The sequence below is a fragment of the Oncorhynchus gorbuscha genome, linkage group LG16, assembly GCF_021184085.1.
Source record: "Oncorhynchus gorbuscha isolate QuinsamMale2020 ecotype Even-year linkage group LG16, OgorEven_v1.0, whole genome shotgun sequence".
Lineage (NCBI taxonomy): Eukaryota > Metazoa > Chordata > Actinopteri > Salmoniformes > Salmonidae > Oncorhynchus > Oncorhynchus gorbuscha.
In genome coordinates, this window is record NC_060188.1 from 91191304 (window position 1) to 91205468 (window position 14165).

The window sequence follows — 14165 nt, forward strand, 5'->3', positions numbered from 1 at the left end:
GTGTAGTACTGTGGAATAGAGTTCCATGTAGTCATGGCTCTGTGTAGTACTGTGGAATAGAGTTCCATGTAGTCATGGCTCTGTGTAGTACTGTGGAATAGAGTTCCATGTAGTCATGGCTCTGTGTAGTACTGTGGAATAGAGTTCCATGTAGTCATGGCTCTGTGTAGTACTGTGGAATAGAGTTCCATGTAGTCATGGCTCTGTGTAGTACTGTGGAATAGAGTTCCATGTAGTCATGGCTCTATGTAGTACTGTGGAATAGAGTTCCATGTAGTCATGGCTCTATGTAGTACTGTGGAATAGAGTTCCATGTAGTCATGGCTCTATGTAGTACTGTATGCCTCCCATAGTCTGTTCTGGAAACTGAAGAGACCTCTTGTGACATGTCTTGTGGAGTATGGATGGATGTCTGAGCTGTGTGCCAGTAGTTTAGACAAGACAGCTCGGCGTATTCAACATACCTCTCATAAATACAAGTAGTGATGAAGTTAATCTCTCCTCCACTTTGAGCCAGGAGACGTTGATATACACATTAATGTTAGCTGTCTGTGTACATCCGAGGGCCAGCCGTGCTGCCCTGTTCTGAGCCAATTGCAATTTTCCTAAGTCCTTTTTTGTAGCACCTGACCACACGACTGAACAGTAGTGGTGCGACAAAACTAGGGCCTGTAGGACCTGCCTTGTTGATAGTGTTGTTAAGAAGGTAGAAACTAGGGCCTGTAGTACCTGCCTTGTCGATAGTGTTGTTAAGAAGGTAGAAACTAGGGCCTGTAGGACCTGCCTTGTTGATAGTGTTGTTAAGAAGGTAGAAACTAGGGCCTGTAGGACCTGCCTTATTGACAGTGTTGTTAAGAAGGTAGAAACTAGGGCCTGTAGGACCTGCCTTGTTGATAGTGTTGTTAAGAAGGTAGAAACTAGGGCCTGTAGGACCTGCCTTGTTGATAGTGTTGTTAAGAAGGTAGAAACTAGGGCCTGTAGGACCTGCCTTGTTGATAGTGTTGTTAAGAAGGTAGAAACTAGGGCCTGTAGGACCTGCCTTATTGACAGTGTTGTTAAGAAGGTAGAAACTAGGGCCTGTAGGACCTGCCTTGTTGATAGTGTTGTTAAGAAGGTAGAAACTAGGGCCTGTAGTACCTGCCTTGTTGATAGTGTTGTTAAGAAGGTAGAAACTAGGGCCTGTAGGACCTGCCTTGTTGATAGTGTTGTTAAGAAGGTAGAAACTAGGGCCTGTAGGACCTGCCTTATTGACAGTGTTGTTAAGAAGGTAGAAACTAGGGCCTGTAGGACCTGCCTTGTTGATAGTGTTGTTAAGAAGGTAGAAACTAGGGCCTGTAGGACCTGCCTTGTTGATAGTGTTGTTAAGAAGGTAGAAACTAGGGCCTGTAGGACCTGCCTTATTGACAGTGTTGTTAAGAAGGTAGAAACTAGGGCCTGTAGGACCTGCCTTGTTGATAGTGTTGTTAAGAAGGTAGAAACTAGGGCCTGTAGTACCTGCCTTGTTGATAGTGTTGTTAAGAAGGTAGAAACTAGGGCCTGTAGGACCTGCCTTGTTGATAGTGTTGTTAAGAAGGTAGAAACTAGGGCCTGTAGGACCTGCCTTATTGACAGTGTTGTTAAGAAGGTAGAAACTAGGGCCTGTAGGACCTGCCTTGTTGATAGTGTTAAGAAGGTAGAAACTAGGGCCTGTAGGACCTGCCTTGTTGACAGTGTTGTTAAGAAGGTAGAAACTAGGGCCTGTAGGACCTGCCTTGTTGACAGTGTTAAGAAGGCAGAGTAGCACTTTATTGTAGACCGACCTCTCCCCATCTTTAGTTGATTTAGTTGTTTTAGGGTTTAGTGAATGATTTGTCCCTTAGTCTCATGCCCTGGCTTGCTCTCTCTTCCCCAGAAGCACAGGTACCCCATCCCCCATGTCTCCCATGCCGTCTCCTGCCAGCACAGCCAGTTCTGGGCCGGGCTCCAACCACAGCAGCGGGGCGGGGGCAGGCACCGTCAGCACCGTGGCCATTCCACAGGTCATCCAGCAGGTGGCGTCTTCCTACGTCAACATCACGGCACTCTTCCTGAGTGCTCACGACATCTGGGAGCAGGCTGACGAGCTGGCCCACAAAGGCAGTGGTGAGGCGGAGCAAAGGGGAGGGTTAAAGTCACAGGGATATTATTACACAGGAATATGGGTTCTTTATAGCTGTAGTTCTGTGTGTGACCACTAGAGGTCATGATCACCGTGGGGGAAAAGATACTGGTGATGAGGTTTTAGGCTGGGTTTCTGTACAGTGCTTTGACGTCGGCTGATTGTAAAAAGGGCTTTAGAAATACATTTGCGAGTGTTTCATTACTCCTACTCAGTCTATTTCCTTATCTCTCCATGTCTCTAGGTTTGCTGTCTGAGTTGGACTTGGCTCTGGGCCCGTTGAGCCTGACGTCCACCATGAGCTCTTTGGTGCGTCACACACGGCAGGGACTGCAGTGGCTCCGACTGGACACCCGTGAGGCACAGTGACCGCTTCTCAGCCCTGCCCTGTCGACAATGCCTAGCCCAGCCCTGCCCTGTCGACAATGCCTAGCCCAGCCCTGCCCTGTCGACAATGCCTAGCCCAGCCCTGGATTGCCCAGCCCTGGCTTTCCCTGTCCGCGACATCCTTTTTGGTTTTATTTATTGACGGGCCATCAGATGAATGCAGGAGCCCAAGTCCCTCTACAAGTTGTTCACATGGATACCAAGTCACCTTTTTTCTCTCAACTACATATATCTATATAAATATATCTATCTCACACACACACGGATTACATGCATTTTGGGGTTTCTGTCCTCTGTTGGTCACATTGAAGGGGTGTCTTCCCCCCCCTCTGGGGGTCAGTAGGGGTGTCTTCCCATGGCCTGCCCCACCCCTCTGGGGGTCAGTAGGAGTGTCTTCCCATGGCCTGCCCCACCCCTCTGGGGGTCAGTAGGAGTGTCTCCCCGTGGCCTGCCCCACCCCTCTGGGGGTCAGTAGGAGTGTCTCCCCGTGGCCTGCCCCACCCCTCTGGGGGTCAGTAGGAGTGTCTCCCCGTGGCCTGCCCCACCCCTCTGGGGGTCAGTAGGAGTGTCTCCCCGTGGCCTGCCCCACCCCTCTGGGGGTCAGTAGGAGTGTCTCCCCGTGGCCTGCCCCACCCCTCTGGGGGTCAGTAGGGGTGTCTCCCCATGGCCTGCCCCACCCCTCTGGGGGTCAGTAGGGGTGTCTCTCCCCCTCTGGGGGTCAGTAGGGGTGTCTCCCACCCTCTGGGGGTCAGTAAGGGTGTCTCCCCCCTCTGGGGGTCAGTAGGGCTGTCTCCCCCCTCTGGGGGTCAGTAGGGCTGTCCCCCCCCTCTGGGGGTCAGTAGGGCTGTCTGCCCCCCCCTCTGGGGGTCAGTAGGGCTGTCTGCCCCCCCCTCTGGGGGTCAGTAGGGGCTGTCTCCCCCCTCTGGGGGTCAGTAGGGGTGTCTCCCCCCTCTGGGGGTCAGTAGGGGTGTCTCCCCCTCTGGGGGTCAGTAGGGGTGTCTCCCCCTCTGGGGGTCAGTAGGGGTGTCTCCCCCCCTCTGGGGGTCAGTAGGGGTGTCTTCCCGTGGCCTGCCCCACCCCTCTGGGGGTCAGTAGGGGTGTCTTCCCGTGGCCTGCCCCACCCCTCTGGGGGTCAGTAGGGGTGTCTCCCCGTGGCCTGCCCCACCCCTCTGGGGGTCAGTAGGGGTGTCTCCCCGTGGCCTGCCCCACCCCTCTGGGGGTCAGTAGGGTGTCTCCCCCCGGCCTGCCCCACCCCTCTGGGGGTCAGTAGGGGTGTCTTCCCGTGGCCTGCCCCACCCCTCTGGGGGTCAGTAGGGGTGTCTCCCGTGGCCTGCCCCACCCCTCTGGGGGTCAGTAGGGGTGTCTTCCCGTGGCCTGCCCCACCCCTCTGGGGGTCAGTAGGGGTGTCTCCCCGTGGCCTGCTCAACCCCTCTGGGGGTCAGTAGGGGTGTCTCCCCGTGGCCTGCCCCACCCCTCTGGGGGTCAGTAGGGGTGTCTTCCCGTGGCCTGCCCCACCCCTCTGGGGGTCAGTAGGGTGTCTCCCCCCCGTGGCCTGCTCAACCCCTCTGGGGGTCAGTAGGGGTGTCTCCCCGTGGCCTGCCCCACCCCTCTGGGGGTCAGTAGGGGTGTCTTCCCGTGGCCTGCCCCACCCCTCTGGGGGTCAGTAGGGGTGTCTCCCCGTGGCCTGCTCAACCCCTCTGGGTCCTGTCTGTCTTGGAGGTCAGTGAGGCTATGTCCCTGCGGGATGGTTGTCTGAAGATACCTGCTCTTTTTTGGTTGCGGTTCAGAGAGGCCTTTCACCTTTCTCCTGTGGTAATGCAAAGCAGTAATGACAAAAGCTTATTTATTAGCCTCATTATCATGATCTTTATTATTATATCACTTTAAATATATTGTTTCAATTATTCTTTTTTTGTTTGATTAAAAGTGTTGATATGGCCAATTGTTTTACTTCACAACCAACTAAAAAGTCCTATAGAAGCGAAGGGATCTATCCATCCATGACACGTCTATAATAATACTGTTCGAATTCGGCAGGATATAGTTAGTATGTCTCTGCTGTACCATAAAGTATTATAAAGTGACTAGATCCATTGTCCTGAAATATGGGACGTCAGTATTCTTGAATGAAGACAAAGATAGTCCTTGATGCTTTTTTTTTGTGAAGATATATTATTATTATTTTTTCCCCCCATTTTTCTCTTCAAAAGAGATGGATTCTACGTGCCAGGGCGGGTCCATTATGTTCAATCAGTCATAACAGAAATATGATTCGAGTTGGATTTTGTACTTGCTTTCCCTTTTTTTGTCAACAACTGCTCATCTAAGACATTTTAGATAAGAAAACCAAAATGGTCTGATTTGACCAGTAGCCCTGGTCCTTACTCTTCAGACAGGAAGCAGGAAGTAACTACCTCATCTTCACTGCACATGGGAAGCAGAGCAACGCTGTCTGATGGAGGCAGAGAGAGAGGGAGGGAGGGACCTGTGGCCTAATGTGATGGTTAAGAGCGTTTTCTCTAGTTCTGTAATCTATCCAGCATACATGCTTTTTAACACTCAGGCTGAAGCTGCGCATCAAACCAGTTCAGTAGAAATAAAAGTGCCTTAGATGGGTTTTTTAAGGACACTTGCCATCTGTCTCCCCAAATGGAATACTTAGTGAGTATAGCATCATCTTGTATTGATCATTGACAAAGCAAGTCCCATTTAACTGAAGTCAAAAGTGGATTTATTATTGAAAAGCAGGATACTCTTCCCTTTACGAACAGCCGTGACTGTTGGAAATGATTCACTGTAGGACTGGCAACCTGTGAGGGAGCGTTGACCGGCTGTTTAGTTTACATCCTTTGCCGTAGCTCTGGTGTCACATCTTGTGCGTACATACAATAACGGCCCATGTCATTCGAAAATAACACTTATCAACACATCTAAATGATTGCTGGATTTTTTTTCTTTTTTCGTATGGTAGTTGAAAATACAGTTTTATGTACCACACAGGTCAGCAGAAGTGACTGGGCAAATGATTGGCTAAATCTTACAACTGGTCTTTGACCCTATTGCCCATTTTATCTCTTCCGTACCTATTACCACCATTTTTAGACCACACAACTCCCTAGATGACAAGATATGCGTCCCAAATTGCACCCAATTCCCTATATAGTGCACTATTTTTTTTGTTTTTTTGTTGACCAAGTAGTCTACTATATAGGGAACAGGGTCCAATTTGGACAAAGCCTGTCTTTAGAGGAGTATTAATTTTTATCATGGACATTTATCTTCATTGTGTGTGTGTGTGTGTTCAGCACCGTCTATTCATTAAGATCAAATATTACCAGACCTAGACAATGCCTTTTTGTAGAATGAATTGACATAATTTCCCTTTAAAGCGCCCTGTTCAATTTCTGTAGAATGAATTACTTGGTATTTGTTTTTCTGATTAAAAAAAAAAAAGGTGAGGATTTAATGGTATTACAATTACACACTTGTATTTGATTAAATCAGTGGTTTATTTAATGTTTAAACGGATGTTATTGATGGCGAAATACTAGCGATTCTTATGATTTTGTATCAGTCAATCAATATTCTGATATTTAAGCCTATACAACCCTGCCTCCTCTCTCTCATTTCAGCATTAACACAACAATGCTTACAGCAAGATAAAAACCAACGTGTGCCATTTGCACTTGTTTCAGTGTATTTTTCGGTTTCCTCCAGGGCTGGCGTCCTCTTGCTTGTTGTAAAAGGCTTTGGTTAAAGAGCAATAAAACAGGGTGGTGAATGCAGTGATACATAGAACATGAATAAAATACTGTTTTTTGATGAAAGGTTGGAGATTGGTTTACATCACCATGCTTTGCTTAAAATTGACTAAATCTGTGCCGTTTAGTTAAATGAATTGTTTTATTGTTACTATACTGTAAAAAAAAAAAAAAGTTTAAAAAAAGAAATTGGAGCTCACTGGAAAAGCTATTTCTATTGGCGTACATATATATAAGGGCTGCACATGAAACCACAAAAGAAAAATGTGTTTGTATTTATTTTATCACAAATATGAACCGTATGAATAGACTATACTGGTACCATGGCTTTTTTTCTTTTTTTATATATATATATTTAAAAAATCCCCCTCCAAAGTAGGCTGCTTTGTAAGTAATCAATCATACTTTGAGATACCCAACTTGGATGTCAAACTGCACATGAAATGAAATGTTGTCCTGTTTTGAGATGACATTCTACATTTTGTACTGACTAAAAACGTTGCTCTGGTTTCTATGTCATGTTACATGTCCTTTTTCATATTTTTGAAGCTTTATTGTCATGCTTCATTTCAATCTTTTATTTTTGCGCTTCAGTTCTAGGTATTCTGTGTGCAGAATTATAATTATTGCCCATAAATATATGATATCACGCTAAAAGGAACAACATCACCTTGGTCATTTACTGGGAAAATGTGCAGAAATCTTTTGTAATTAAACTTTTTTGCCTTGTGGAAATATGTAAATAGTTTGAGCTGCGATGTACAGAGATGTATAAAGACTGATTGACAATGAATTTTGGTTTTCTTTTGACTCAAGTTTTCCCAAAGATGCTGTTTTGCAGACATTTTGTAGCTTTTGGCTGCTGAAAATGAATTGTGGCTCAACAGTATATTCGGACCTCTGCACTGTAAAATGTTTGAGGCAATAAACTTTGGAGGACAATCTGCTGGTTATGTGAATTATTCTGCTAGAACTACAGTAGTACAGTGCCACATCGAACTATGGGCGTTCTGATATATTTCATCATTTTGACGTCTGCTATAAAACATGATTTCAATGTAAGAACATGTAACCCCCCCCCTAGATACGTTCAAAAAACTGAATTAATTAACTGTGTTGCTGATGACTCAGCCATGCCTCCTTGCCAGTCCAATATTTCCTCATCCCCCACCCCTTCTAATGTGACTGTCCCCGATGCTTCTCCCTCTTTTCCCCTGCCCCGCTACAAAGTTTCTCCCTGCAGGCAGTCACTGAGTCAGAGGTGCTGAATGAACTCCTGAAACTTGACCCCCAAAAAAACATCTGGGTCAGGTGATTTAGACCTTTCAAGGTTACTGCCCCTATCATCGCCAAGCCTATCGCTGACCTTTTTTTTTTTTACTTGTCTCTCCTTTTCTGGGGAGATTCCCATTGCTTGGAAGAGAGCCACGGTTCATCCTGTATTTAAAGGGGGAGATCAAGCTGATCCTAACTGTTACAGGCCTATTTCTATTTTGACCTGTTTGTGTTGGAAAAACTTGTCAATAATCAACTAATTGGTTTTCTTGATGTCTATAGTATTCTCTCAGCTATGCAATCTGGTTTCGGCTCAGGTTATGGATGTGTCATTGCAACCTTAAAGGTCCTCAATGATTTTTTGTCACTAATACCCTTGATTCTAAGCAATGTTGTGCTACTGTTTTTATTGACATGGCCAAAGCTTTTGATACGGTAGACCAGAGGTTACCAAACTTCTCATCGTCCTGTACCCCTTAACATTCAACCTCCAGCTGTGTACCCCCTCTAGCATCAGGGTCAGCACACTCTCAGATGTCTTTTTTGCCATCATTGTAAGTCTGCCACACACACACACACACACACTGCGATACATTTATTAGACATGAGTGACATTGCATCGTTTGTGGATCTATTGGGGCAGAAAGCAAATTGAAGTGGGTCTCTAGGGTGTCAGGTAGGTGTCAGGTCCCTGACCAAGGCCCTTCTCCCCTGAATGCTGTTTGGTCGGACTGAAGCAATGATATGCATATTCTTGATACCATTTGAAAGGAAACACTTTGAAGTTTGAGGAAAAATATAACACATTAGATCTGATATTTTTTTTTGTATTTGATGTACCATCTTTGAAATGCACGAGAAAGACCATAATGTATTATGCCAGCCCAGGCTCAATTTAGATTTTGGCCACTAGATGGCAGCAGTGTATGTGCAATGTTTTAGACTGATGCAATGAACCATTGCATTTCTGTTCAAAATTTTGTATCAAGACTGCCCAAATGTGTTCAAGTATCATTTCACTATCTACTGTCAATTGGACAGTGTAGTTAGATTAACAATAATTGAAGCGTTCTGCCAATATCAGATATGTTTATGTCCTGGGAAATGTTTCTTGTTACTTACAACCTCATGCTAATCACATTAGCCTACGTTAGCTCAAGCGGCCACTATGTTCTTGAGGACCTTCAATGCTGCAGAAATGTTTTGGAACCCTTCCCTAGATCTGTGCCTCGACACAATCCTGTCTCAGAGCTATATGGACAATTCCTTCGACCTCATGGCTTGGTTTTTGCTCTGCCTTGCATTGTCAACGGTGGGTGGACTCCAATCAAGTTGTAGAAACAGGAATGATCAATAGAAACAGGATGCACCTGAGCTCAATTTTGAGTCTCATAACATAGGGTCTGAATACTTATGTAAATAAGATTTTTCTGTGTTTTATTTGTACATACATTTGCAAAAAAATCTAGAAACCTGTTTTTGCTTTGTCATTATGGGGTATTGTGTGTAGATTGATGAGGGCATTTAAAAAATATATATTTTAGAATAAAGCTGTAACTTAAAATGTGGGGGGAAAAAGTCGAGGGGTCTGAATACTCTCCGAATGTACTGTAATATCTCTAACGAGGAGAGGAGCGGTGGGCTACTGAACTTGAAGCAGCGGATGTTGAGAGCGTGTGAATAATGTCAGAGAGAGGAGTGTTTAATACAACAGGTAAGCTAACGCATACAAAGCAGGAAGACGATCGGCTTCTAAATCATTTGCAGGAGAAAAAAAAAACATTTTCGTCCGAAAGTTCTTTCTGGAATGCTGCCCTCTAATTTGGAACTCTTTGTTATTGGTCTAGTCATTTATACCGTCTTGTGATGTCACCTGGCAAGTCAAAACTCCACCCATACAAAACCTGCTAATTAGAAGGTCCTGGGTAACGTTATATACCCTATGAAAGTCTTCTTCCTGGTTCAAGTCCCGTTCTGTTTTTGAATGGGCTTCAAGCTTATATCATCAAATTCATGAAAATTGGGTAATTGAAGACACATTAAATTATATTATTTTCATGGATTCATTTACCTTGACCTTATACAAAAAAACGAAATCTTGATGAAAGGTATCAGGTAGATGTAAATTAATCCCAGAATCCACAAATACACTACATGGGGCATTGTCATGCTGCAACAGGAAAGGACCTTTCCCAAACTGTTACCACAAAGTTGGAAGTACAGAATCGTCTAGAATGTCATTGTATGCTGTATCATTAAGGTTTCTGTTCACTGGAACTAAGGGGCTTAGCCAGTGAATTAATTTATACAGTGTATGAATTTACAAAAATGTTGTACTTTCTCTATTAAAATTGGCAAGTCACTATACCAGCAGTGAAAACCTGAACAAGGCAGGCAGCCTAGTGGTTAGAGTGTTGGACTAATAACCGAAAGATTGCAAGATCAAATCCCCACTTACTAGGCTGTCATTGAAAATAAGAATTTGTTCTTAACTGACTTGCCTAGTAAAATAAAGGTTAAAAAATATATATATATAGCTTTACCATAACAGTTAGAAGAATACTGTGTGCTCTCAGGCCTCTACTCCACCACTACCACATATCTACAGCACTAAATCTGTGTGTGTTTGTGTTTCTTCACAGTTCCATAAGGTATTTTTTAAATCTAATTTTACTGCCTGCGTCAGTTACTTGATGTGGAATAGAGTTCCATGTAGTCATGGCTCTATGTAGTACTGTGGAATAGAGTTCCATGTATTCATGGCTCTATGTAGTACTGTGGAATAGAGTTCCATATAGTCATGGCTCTATGTAGTACTGTGGAATAGAGTTCCATGTAGTCATGGCTCTATGTAGTACTGTGGAATAGAGTTCCATGTAGTCATGGCTCTATGTAGTACTGTGGAATAGAGTTCCATGTAGTCATGGCTCTATGTAGTACTGTGGAATAGAGCTCCATGTAGTCATGGCTCTATGTAGTACTGTGGAATATAGTTCCATGTAGTCATGGCTCTATGTAGTACTGTGGAATAGAGTTCCATGTAGTCATGGCTCTATGTAGTACTGTGGAATAGAGTTCCATGTAGTCATGGCTCTATGTAGTACTGTGGAATATAGTTCCATGTAGTCATGGCTCTATGTAGTACTGTGGAATAGAGTTCCATGTAGTCATGGCTCTATGTAGTACTGTGGAATAGAGTTCCATGTAGTCATGGCTCTATGTAGTACTGTGGAATAGAGTTCCATGTGGTCATGGCTCTATGTAGTACTGTGGAATAGAGTTCCATGTAGTCATGGCTCTATGTAGTACTGTGGAATAGAGTTCCATGTTGTCATGGCTCTATGTAGTACTGTGGAATAGAGTTCCATGTAGTCATGGCTCTATGTAGTACTGTGGAATAGAGTTCCATGTTGTCATGGCTCTATGTAGTACTGTGTGCCTCCTACAGTCTGTTCTGGACTTAGGGACTGTGTAACAACACAAGCAAACTGAATTATGAGGTGAAATGATAACAAGACATTTATTAAACAAAAGTACAAATCAGATGATATAACAAAAGTAAATCAAGTTAAAATATAACTACCATATTTTCAGCCACAGACACATTTGAAAGGTCTCCGGCACGCAAGAGACATAGAAATAGTATTAAAAAATGTTACTTTTTTTATATATATTTAAACCTCTTTTAGAAAATAATGCATTATCAATACATTAAATACAACAGTAAATAATAAAATTCCACACATTATCGTAAAATAGCTTGACCATTTGGCAGAAATATTAAATCTCCGGTGGTAGTTGTAGCCCAGTTTATTTGGTATTCAGAAAAGTGACATTATTACTAATGTAGTGCGATACATACTACCACATACTACCACATACTACCACATACTACCACATACTACCACATACTACCACATACTACCACATACTACCACATACTACCACATACTACCACATACTACCACATACTACCACATACTACCACAGACAAGCATCCAACCTAAAAAAGTATAAACATTTAAAATGTAAATATTACATGTTTCCGACCGATTTATAAGAATTAAAGAGATTATTAGAAAATATATTCTCTCAAAAATGTATGTCTCAAAAACAGTCCTTAGAGATTGTTGTATTCATGCTTTATTTAAACAGACCTACATTATTGGCATGGTGATTTCTTATACAAGAGAAACTGTGGCAATCATGGTTCATTACAAATATACAAAAACTCATCCAAATCCCATGTTTCATGTTTCCGATTCTCCTCCAAAGTTGGGGTTGTTAAAAGCAGGCTGCAATATAAGAACAAATTGTGTCATTTGAGGGAAGATTCATTCTCAAATTTGAACATTTGGAGAGTGTTCATGAATCCCTGTAAACCTCCTCACATGAACATCGCCCCTTATCTCAACATAGATAAGAGGAACTAGGCAAGGATGTCTATTATAGGGCTATATCCTTCCTGTTTGGCCCTGTCCGGGGGTGTCATCGGATGGGGCCACAGTGTCTCCTGACCCCTCCTGTCTCAGCCTCCAGTATTTATGCTGCAGTAGTTTGTGTCGGGGGACGAGGGTCAGTTTGTTATATCTGGAGTACTTCTCCTATCTTATCCGGTGTCCTGTGTGAATTTAAGAATGCTCTCTCTAATTCTCTCTTTCGCAGGACCTGAGCCCTAGGACCATGCCTCAGGACTACCTGGCATGATGACTCCTTGCTGTTCCCAGTCCACCTGGCCGTGCTGCTGCTCCAGTTTCAACTGTTCTGCCTAGGATTATTAGTAGTTGACCATGCTGGTCATTTATGAACATTTGAACATCTGGGCCATGTTCTGTTATAATCTCCACCCGGCACAGCCAGAAGAAGACTGGCCACCCCTCATAGCCTGGTTCCTCTCTAGGTTTCTTCCTAGGTTTTGGCCTTTCTAGGGAGTTTTTCCTAGCCACCTTGCTTCTACACCTGCATTGCTTGCTGTTTGGGATTTTAGGCTGAGTTTCTGTACAGCACTTTGAGATATCAGCTGATGTACGAAGGGCTTTATAAATCAATTTGATTTGATATTATCCCTGTTTGTTATTTGCTTTGTTTACAGCTAAGTGCCATTTCCTCTGGTGCTCTGTTACCATCATGTACATATTTTATGTTTAAGAAACCACGGCTGCTATAAGCTTCACTTACCACATCAACGCTCCTTCCCGTTCTCGTTGGGAAGCTGACGTCACTCAGCTTGACTCCTCTGATGCTGAAGACGTAATAAAGCAGTCCAAATATCAAGGTGAAGACAACAATGGCCCCAATCACAGCCCCAGCGATCAGTCCAGCACCTGTTAAACAAAGATATGATCTATGTTTTCGGGAACGATCTATGTTTATTTTTTTCAAATGTTGTAACTAGTCTAGCAAACTTACCGCTAGCCTGGGGAGCATCGGTGGGAATGACTATACCACCGCCATCTGTGGTGTAGTCTGCAGGAGAAATAACAGTGGCATTTACATCTGAAAATACCGCATCAATGGACCCTTGTGCCTGTCTGTATCAGTTATACTGAGTACTCACACTGGCGGTGGCGACAGGCATATCCTCTCTTCTGCATACAGTTGTTATCATTCCATTGTCCGTCAGGGTACATCTCGACGCAGTTCTCTCCTCCCACGTCTCCATTGTGGAAGGCTTCGTTGGGCTCGTTAGGCGCCCAGTTTAGGAAAGCCAAGGAATGCATGTCTGTCCAACTCCAGCCAACTGGAAACCGGTATAAATATTAGTATAACGTTAGATACTTAGGTGAGAAAACCACACGGTGAAACGTCAGTGTATCATTTACTTGGGTCGTTCCACCAATTCAATGCCTTTTGAGAAGTGTATCTTGGTTTAAAAGTCTGTAATGAAGAGCACACGATCAACTTAATAAATAAACAAAGTTTTCCTATCTCAAGAGGTTAAATTAAAAGAATACTATAGTAAGTGTCTCTTAAGTGCCAAATAAATTAACATGGTTGACTGTAACTCTGTCATCTTAAATCAGCCATAGATCCTCTCGTGACAGGGAGGAATGGAAGCTGGTTGTGTGCAACAGGGATTGGCAATTGAATGCAAGCATCACTAAAAAATGTAATTGCTCAAACATTTCTAGCCTGTCTATCTATGGGGTAACAGGGTTGACGTGTTGTACTCGTCCCACTCAGTGTTTCACCACAAAACACCAGAAAATAGCAAATTAAAGAGTAGAATCAGCTCACCTGCTTTTACACAATGATTTGACTATTAGATGTTTAAAATGTTTCTATTGAACCAAATATTTAACATAATAGTTTCACCACATTAAAATGAGAGTTCAGGTCACGTAACAGGGGGTTGACCTTAAAATGAGTGACAGATGTAGTAAATGAATCACTAATCACATTAAATAAATAGTCATCTCCAGAAATGACTTTTGTCAATTTTTTAAAATTTATTTAACCTTTATTTAACCAGGCAAGTCAGTTAAGAACAAATTCTTATTTGTCAATGACAGCCTAGGAACAGTGGGTTAACTGCCTGTTCAGGGGCAGAACGACAGATTTGTACCTTGTCAGCTCGGGGGTTTGAACTTGCAACCTTCCGGTTA

At 43.6% G+C, this 14165-nt stretch overlaps 2 protein-coding genes across 3 annotated transcripts in view; one reads left to right on the plus strand and one right to left on the minus strand.

Annotated features, from left to right (window-relative positions):
* Window positions 1–3736, plus strand: part of LOC123999414 (AF4/FMR2 family member 1-like) — an 80375-nt gene extending 76639 nt beyond the window's left edge. Inside the window, exons 18-19 of one of the 2 annotated variants that reach the window (XM_046305191.1) lie at window positions 1892–2121; window positions 2382–3736. In XM_046305191.1, coding sequence (XP_046161147.1) covers window positions 1892–2121; window positions 2382–2506 — 355 coding nt within the window. In that variant the 3' untranslated portion in view covers window positions 2507–3736. The remainder of the gene's footprint in view (window positions 1–1891; window positions 2122–2381) is intronic. The other variant, XM_046305192.1, reaches the window with a different exon arrangement.
* A 7949-nt stretch (window positions 3737–11685) lies between these two features.
* The window catches only part of LOC124000366 (macrophage mannose receptor 1), a 35009-nt gene continuing 32529 nt past the window's right edge, over window positions 11686–14165 (minus strand). The window contains exons 46-49 of the mRNA XM_046306677.1: window positions 13118–13300; window positions 12970–13026; window positions 12739–12884; window positions 11686–11855 (exon numbers count right to left, since the gene is read on the minus strand). Of these exons, the coding sequence (XP_046162633.1) occupies window positions 11811–11855; window positions 12739–12884; window positions 12970–13026; window positions 13118–13300 (431 nt within the window). The 3' untranslated portion in view covers window positions 11686–11810. The remainder of the gene's footprint in view (window positions 11856–12738; window positions 12885–12969; window positions 13027–13117; window positions 13301–14165) is intronic.